The sequence below is a fragment of the Gekko japonicus genome, unplaced genomic scaffold (genome assembly GCF_001447785.1).
Source record: "Gekko japonicus isolate JY-2015 unplaced genomic scaffold, Gekko_japonicus_V1.1 scaffold1870, whole genome shotgun sequence".
Classification (NCBI taxonomy): Eukaryota; Metazoa; Chordata; class Lepidosauria; order Squamata; family Gekkonidae; genus Gekko; species Gekko japonicus.
This window is the reverse complement of record NW_015168711.1, coordinates 37,506-46,245: the sequence shown is the minus strand read 5'-3', so window position 1 is coordinate 46,245 and position 8,740 is coordinate 37,506. Positions and strand designations below refer to the sequence as shown.

Here is an 8,740-nt window from a genome sequence, read left to right as displayed (position 1 = left end):
CACACATGGGCGGACATGTAGCATGAAATACCACCTGGCAGTTTGTTTCCCATTCACAAAACCAAAATAGGACCCACGGTAAGTGGGAAATACAAAAAAATCAGCAAATGCAGTGCTACTGATGATTATAAAATATCTCAAATAATGTTTATATATTTTTTGTGTTATATTTTTACAATTTATTCACCATATATAATGGAGGGAGAATGTGCTTTTCACTTTGGAGGAAGCTTTGAGCTCACTAAGAGAGACTTTTTGCAGCGTTCATTGAAAAATTAGGATAAATATTTTGGTATTTGGCAGCCTTGTGCTTGGAAATATCTGTTGAACTCCCTGAGGAAGACACTGAAACAGGAGGATATCTGGCCCTCTGGTGGTTCTTTCTATGTATTAAGGCTTATATGATAAATAATATATGGTGAATAAATTGTAAAAATATAAAACAAAATATATTAAAATTATTTGAGATATTTTATAATAAATTGTTTCCCATAGCAGAACATACACATCAACTTTTAACACATGAACAGTGTATAACTGGGCTGTATGCAACCTACACTAAAGTAATTTTGCAGCAGGAAGCTTGTTACGTATGAACTAGTTAGAAGAATAAGTGTGCCATCTAAAGATAACAACTGGCATTCAATGGTGTTCTTGGAGTAGAGGGAGTTAATTACTGCATTTAGACAGTAAATTCCTCACCATTCTGCTGCTCTTTGTTCATCAGTCAAACTCACAAATGTAACCAACAGCTTCAGAAATCTCACAACATTTATAGGACTCTACACTCTAAGGTGTCCTCCTGTGGTGTCCCAAGATTAAAAGTGAGAACTGGGCCTGAAATCTCTTTTTCCCAGGGCACATGACATTTGTTCTTTCTGTGGTAGAGAAACACCAGAGAAAAAGGTTTTTTAGCATTCTTGTTACCCTCTTTCATCTGTACTTGGACTTCTCTTTATCTTTGGACTTCTTAGGGCTTTTGGCTCTCCTCTTGTCTTCATGCTCCCTTTCCCGGGGCTCCTCATGGTGCTTGTCTTTATACTTTCGGTAATGGTCATCTCTGTCCCGTGAGTGGCTGCGACTTCGGCTTCTATGGCGCTCTCGCTTGTCACTTTTTTTCCTCTCTCTGCTTGAGTCATCTTTGTGCCTTCGCTCAGGGTCCTGTTAGGAAAGATTGGGGGGAAATGTAGTTAGTCACAAAGGCTTGTATGGATTAGAAAAAAGTAGGAGTAAATGGCAATAATGGGAGAAGAAAATGCTGTTTAGTTCTTCATACAAATGGTTGCTTCCATGTTCATCCTATCGAATCAACAGATGTAGTTCAATTAACATGGTACTTTATTGTGTATGATAAAAAATAAGGCCAAGGCCAATGGTGCAAAAACAGGTAAAATTATATTTTATTACTCAGTTTAAAACTCCAAAAAAAAAAATTCCCTATGCATTTCACCAACAGGCTTCATCAGGGGAATGTGTAATATATAATACACAAAAAAGCCAAAACCTGTTGGGTACTGGACAGCCTTATCTTAACTCTCCTCCTCTTGCAGTCTCAAGGACAGAATGATCTCTGGCAATTTTGTATGTGAATGATATTTCACAACCTGGATTTTGACTTTTAATATAGTTATTTATTTATATAATTTTAACTGTATTGTATTTGTGTAAACTCAGTGGTGTAATTGTATATTATATATTACATATTCCCCTGATGACAGCTGTTGGAGAAATGCTTAGGGAATTTCTTGGGAATTTTATACTGAGTAATAAAATACAATTTTACCTGATTTTGCACCACTGGCCTTGGCCTTATTTTTTAATCGCTTGTGACTGGTGCGGCCCTTTTATTTTCTTCACTTTGTTTTGTATGTCATTCTGTTGGAGAATGATGTTGACCTCAAAAATAGGGAAATGGCTAATTCTTCTCTGTAAAATAAAAGTATTTCTTCAGACTGGTCCAGAGTAAAGCCAGAAACCTCCAGGAATACCTCGTCCTTCCTATGGTTCAAAATGTAAAAGAAGTAGGAAGACTTCACACTATTCCATTAAATTCTTGCTACCACAATGAAGAGGTTTCTATTATTCCAGCTACAAAGATGAAGAAGAAAAGCTTGGGTACATCAATCCCAATTTTTACAAGTCCAGGCCACGCCATTAGCTGCAGGGGCCTCAGGGAAACCAGCTGAGGCAACTCATGACCCACCTTCCTTGGGGCTACTGAAAAACTTGCTCCTTGTTCTGAAAGCTCCGTGGGGTACCCTCTGTTGATGGGGGACACATTTTTATATTCAAAATCAGACGTAACTGTTGATATTCACAGCTACCAGCACTATCTTAAAATACACTACTAAAAGGAAGGGGGGGAGTTTGGTTTGACACAAGCATCATAGAAATAACTTTTAAAATCTAGTAATAACTACATAAATAACTGTTTGAATTGGCCTATCTATACGTATCTGTTTTTTAGTCTTGCATAGCCGAATTACCAATGCAGCAGAAAGAGAAAAAATGAAATTCATTTCCAAAAACTCACAATATTAGAGTCATCCTTCCTCATAGTCATGGGCTTCCCCTTATCATGATGTCTCTATCTTTATCTTTTGTGACATGCATATTCTTCTCTTGTGCATCTCTACATTATTTGAGTCATCTTGTGACTTACTTACCTTTGGGAACAAACCAAGGTCTTCAGTTGTTTTTGAAAAACAAATTAAAGAAAGGAAAGGAAAGGAGAGGAGAGGACCTTTCCACATCATGATGTTTATATCAACAAACAACCAAAAGCTTGCAAGGTATATTGTCTCCTTTAAAGGTTTTGGGAAGTTACCCTGACACTCACCAATTGACCCCTTGTTTTATTCTCACATCACTTAATCAAGCGGGTCAGAGATTGAAATTAAAAGTGGCTGGCTCCAGACTTCATAATCCTGTCAACATCCATACGGGAACCCCATTCAAAACTACCTATACAACATTGACCAGATGGCGCATCTAACACATTGACTACATGGGTTGGATTCATGGAGGAAGAGAAAGAGGGTGAAAGCACCATGGAGGAAACTGTATCAATTGATTCTGAAAGCTTGACATTCAACAGATAATCACAACCACCTCCTTTCCCTAGCTGATGAAGGACCACACAGCTAGCTGGAGTAATCTGTGACAAAACTATGTGATAAGATCCAGCCAGCCAGGTTTCAGTCACACAGGCCAATAAACCTCTTCATCTCACAACTACATCACATAGAAGGAGATTTTATTCCTAACTGATCGGTACACTTGTGACAGACTGAAAATACATTGATTGATGATTCAGAAAACAAATAGTAATGTATTTGTGTTTTCTGACTGGCAGTTTCAGTGACACAACATTGCAAAGTATCAAAAATGTCAACAAAGACAACACCAAAAAAGACATACATTATTTGAAAATATCGGTATGCAACACTAGTTTCCAAGTTTTTTGTTCCTTTTTTCCAAGCTCACCAGTTAGGACTATCATACCATCTAAGGTTCCACCCATCCACCATCCTACCCAGAGAACAGAACTCAACACTATTCTTGAAACATCCAACTTCTATTATAAGGACAGCTTATACTATAACCACTTATCTTTCTCTTACGAAAGCACCAGACATGAAAATATATGGTTCCACCCATCCACCATCCTACCCAGAGAACAGAACTCAACACTATTCTTGAAACATCCAACTTCTATTATAAGGACAGCTTATACTATAACCACTTATCTTTCTCTTACCAAAACACCAGACATGAAAATATATGGACGAGCATACACTTCCTCCCTCACCAACTGACTTAAATATCAAAATATTCACCACTAGCTCCTCACCTCAGGCACACCTAACCCCAAACAGGAGGCACAGTCCAATCAGCCACACCTTCATCCTTCCTTTGGACTTGGCATGGTGGAAACCAATATGTCTTATATTCTCAGTGCAGTTTCTCCCTAGCCCAGATGTCCTTTTGGCTAGAGTCAGACCTCGGCAATCTGTCTAATTGCCTGTGCAAACTACCTAGCTGCGTTTGTGAGGCCATGAGCCAGCTGGGCATTGGTGATAAACTACAGGAAGCATTCCTGACCTCGTGATCAAATACTTTTAAAAAAGGCGATTTTTGAGCCCGTTACTCAGCTCAGAACTAGTTTTTCCCTTTCTGTCAGGAGAGTGCTGTTATTTATTCAGATTTCAGAGCCCAATTTAGTTCAAGTGATAAGACCATTACTCATGTTGTTCATTGTAACAACAACCTTTTTGATGAAAATATGTATTCCAACTGTGCAGGTGTAGAACTAAGACAAAGCCATAAACCAAGAAGTAGTACTGCACTGGATCTTGGAGACCTCCATTCAAATCCAAAGTACACTATCTACCCTGCCAATGCCTAGTCAATATCCATTTGCTATAGTTAAAACCAAGACAATCAAACCATTTGCTATTATTTTTATTTATTTGACTTCTAGCCCTCCCTCCCCCGCACAGCAGGCTCAGGGTGGGTTACAACAATGCATATAAACAATGGATTAAACATAAATTAAACATAATACCATTTTAACAGGAGGCTTCTAAAAAGGTAGTTGGGAGAAAACATCAATAATATGAATGACTGTACATTTTGAGAGCAGTCCTAAAGCAAGTCTACTCAATAGGTGAATACTCCCAGGAAAGCACATACTCCATGTTTCTAAACTAAATGCCCAATACAAAGATGTGAACAATAGACAACGCTCTGATGGCAAAAGCACTCTATATGCTTTTCACAACTGTTATGCAAGGAACAGACTAGCATCTACATGACAGGGGCTTTCGAGGTGGCTTTGCTGAGCTGTTGGAAAGACGAAGACAGGTACCCAGTGCATCTCTGTAAGAGAAAACAACTGATGGGGGAAACTAACAAGGGTTTGAAACAAGTAAGGGGCTTTCCAGTAGCAAATGATAACAGTCAATTAAGATGCGCATATATAAAAGAAAAAGGCAACGTTTAAGGGGTTGGCTTTTGGTTGAGGTAAAACAGCCAAGCTTAGAATTAATACTTGGGTAGCTAATGAGAGGGAATGGCCATGGCTCAGAGGTACAGCATCTGCTTTGCATGCAGAAAATCCCAGGCTTAATCCATGGCATCTCCAGCTAAAGGATTTTAGACAGCCAGGGGCAAGAGAGACTTTTGTTTGTCTGAGACCTTAGAGCTGTTGCTGATCAGAGCAGATAGTACTGAGCAAGATGGCTTAACAGTCTCACTTCATATTATTTCACAGCATGTTCAGTGGGCTACGGACTGGTAAAAATACTCATTTTAATTTGACCTCATGCTTCAGTGGCAGTACCACCACATTAAAACATGCTGATCAGCTGAAAAGAACAGAGCTCAATACCTTAGGATGTTTGCTCCTCTTTTCATTTTCATCATCATCTGAATGGTAGCGTTTCTTCTTTTTCTTCTCAGAGTGCCTATGGCTTGTTTTGGCTCCTTCTTCTTCATCCACCAATACAAGGTCATATCTAGTGCTGCATCAGTTGGTTAAGGGAAGCTCTAGATCTAGACACTAGGGATGACAGAAGACGAACCTCCACTGAACTAACAACTGTGCTTCAACAATAAGAATCCTGGAGTCAAAAAGAGTCAGATTACATGCAGCTTCTATCAGGCATAAATAAGTGAGACCACCACCAAGAAGCAAAATGAGCCACTTGGAGGCATTGTTGTAATGATTTTTGACAGGTCAAAAGGGTAAAGATGCACTAACAGCCTGACTACACATTTTAATCACCTAGTTTATCCATGTGTATTCACTTCCTAAACTGTGGTTTCAGCGTTGCTGATTTGTAGTGGTATTTCTTGTTGATTTTTTATACTTGTTCCAATTTTAATTGCTTTTGTAATCTGCTTTGGGTCCCTCCAGTAGAAAGGCAGGTAAGAAATACCATAAACTTATTGAATCAGCTATTTTAAAGCATGATTCATACACAGTGTAAGCATGGCATGATAGCTGCCAAAAATACTTCTGCATAGTGACTGGCATTCTACCTCACAGAGATAGCAACCGATTTCCCATGTAGTTCAGCTAGATCATTTGGTAAGGCAAAGTACACACTCATGCACTGATCAGCCCCAGAGGTGCAGCACTGACCCAGAAACTAACTACATGATCTGTCTAGTTTACATGGGAAGCGAATTATATACACTGTTGAGTGAAGTCTATCACGTGGGCCCATTTTTTCATTGCAACTACACCAACCCACAACAACAGCTTGAGGAAAAATGTGGAGTTCAGGGAATAAGTCAGGGAATAAGGACTGTGTTAAGTACAGCTTGAGGAAAAATGTGGAGTTCCGATGGTTAAGTCAGGGAATAAGGACTGTGTGCAAAAAACTGACTTCTTACAATGTGATCTGTGTATCTTGTAAAATCAACTGAGCTCATACCAAAACATACTATAAGATATAACAAGTAAGTTTTATGTGCTGAACTAGCAGTTCTATGGCTGGAAGTAATTGAAAATTAAAATATAACACACAAGTCTTTTTTAAATGCAAAACTACCCACCAATTCAATATAAAGGTAAAAATCATGTTAACATTTGACAGTCGGGCTAAGTTAAGACTAAGTAAAGTCAGTCAGGCTAAGTAAATAAGAAAGTGATTCCAAATAATCTGAAACTCGTCATACATATCCTCAGCTGTAGAACAGATGTATATAAATTTTCATTCATAAGTTATAAGAAAAAAATTAAAAATTAACAACATGCAATCATTAAGGATACTCTTGCTTGGGCTTTGCCTTCTCCTTCAGGCTTAACTTAGATGTTTCGTTATGATCTTTTTCATAATCTTTGAAATCCTCCTTGGTATACTTCCCACCTGTTACAGAAAGAAATGAGCAGCATTCAACACAACCACAAAGAAGATGCAAAGTCAGCAACCATTCTAGAGTAAACTCAGTATCAGATTAGTTTTGTAACCATGGTAATAGTCTGTCAATCTTACCAGCAACAGTTACCAGAGATATATCTCCAAAGTCTGAATGGTTAATACAAATACACTGTAACTGCATTTTTTTAAAAGTTAAAGGAATGCTATATTCTCAGTATTCTGACTTCGTATTTTACCCAGTATTCTGACTTTGTGACCTGATGGCAGGTTCCACGAACAGAACCATCCACATGCCTCCAAATATAAATTTAGCAGTGTAGTTATGTATGCACTAACCACAGGATTGGTACCTGCCTGGCACTCAATGGTGGTAGTACAGGGCTCTACTGGTAGCAGGAGCTCCTTTGCATATTAGGCCACACACCCCCTAGTGTAGCCAATCCTCCAAGAGCTTACAGAGCTCTTCGTACTGAGGCTACTGTAAGCTCTTGGAGGATTGGCTACACTAGGGGTGTGTGGCCTAATATGCAAAGGAGCTCCTGCTACCAGTAGAGCCCTGCAGTATGTCCAAAGGCAGTGTGCATGCAACACCCCCCTCCACTCCATAACTGACAGTCCCCCATCTCCCTACCTCGTTTTTAAAGAAGACAAAGAGGGTGCCATTATTTCTCTGAATGCCACTGAAGCACAACTAGTTGCTAATTCACCCTGAACATCAGGATGGTCAACATGCATATCCTAAAATTCTTCCTACACAACAACTGTTTAAATTGGACTGAATATCATCTGCTTTCAAGAATACAACAGCTCTATCCACCACATTTGTTATCCCACCATCCTTCCAAGAAGCTCTGGGTGCCACTTCTCAGGGCACCTCCTTTACCCTCCCCCAAACCCTGTGAAGTAGGTTAGGCCGAGAGACAGAGTGACCGGCCCAAGGTCACCCACAGAGTGCTGCTTGGATGAGCAGGATTTGAACCAAGGTACGCCCCCCCAGCCCTAGCCCAGTCCTCTAACTTCTATGTCACACATGTTCTACTTGTTACTGCCAATTTGTCCTAGTCATGAGGATGACTGGTATGCATGGCAACCCTAGTACAGCTCTACCACACTCACACTGTATGTTTGGCATCTGAGACCGTTTTACAGTTTCTTGTTTTGTTCGCAAAAATTAACACTTTTTTTTTTGCTCCCAGATGGGGAATTTTTTATTGCATTTTTATTCAAACTATAACAGAAATAAGGGAGGGGACTACATTTAAGGGGATAAAGAAAAGATACCCACTACTGACTAAAAACCCAAGAGAGGAGATCTTCTAATCAGCTTAAATACACATCTAGTCTTAATCATATTAATCTCATTACAAACTGAGTCACATAGTCTGTTAACTTTTCCCACATCTTAAATTTAACTGATATCAGGAAATACCCCAAAGCATCTCAATTCAAAATTTTTCAAAGGCACAATTCAGAGTCCTTCAGCCTTCACTTCTTCTTGTCCAGTCTCTTCCACAACTTATAAGGACTTTTAGGAGCTGCTGCCCCTTTCTCAGACAGAGAGTCCTCTCCGGAGGAACCCGAGTCCAGCTCGCTACTGGACTTGCTGTCCCCTTCTTTTTCTTCCTCCTCTGGGCCTCCCAGCTGGGCTCTTAAAAATTCTCTCGCTTTCAGAACAGAGTCAATCTTTTCTTTTTTATCCTTAATTTTAAAGGTGACGTCGTCTGGAATTAGCCATCTATATCCAATTGAATTTGTTTGAAGAAAAAGAACAAGATCTTTATATTTCTTTCTCCGCTGTCTTATTTCAAATGGAATATCCTTCAGTACTCTGATGACACTCTCCCCAGCTC

General features: G+C 39.3%; 1 protein-coding gene across 1 annotated transcript in view; it reads right to left on the bottom strand.

Annotated features, from left to right (window-relative positions):
• Window positions 1-423: 423 nt before the first annotated feature.
• Window positions 424-8,740, bottom strand: part of PPIL4 (peptidylprolyl isomerase like 4) — a 21,751-nt gene continuing 13,434 nt past the window's right edge. Inside the window, exons 11-13 of the mRNA XM_015415552.1 lie at window positions 6,782-6,878; window positions 5,393-5,525; window positions 424-1,161 (exon numbers count right to left, since the gene is read on the bottom strand). Of these exons, the coding sequence (XP_015271038.1) occupies window positions 934-1,161; window positions 5,393-5,525; window positions 6,782-6,878 (458 nt within the window). The 3' untranslated portion in view covers window positions 424-933. The remainder of the gene's footprint in view (window positions 1,162-5,392; window positions 5,526-6,781; window positions 6,879-8,740) is intronic.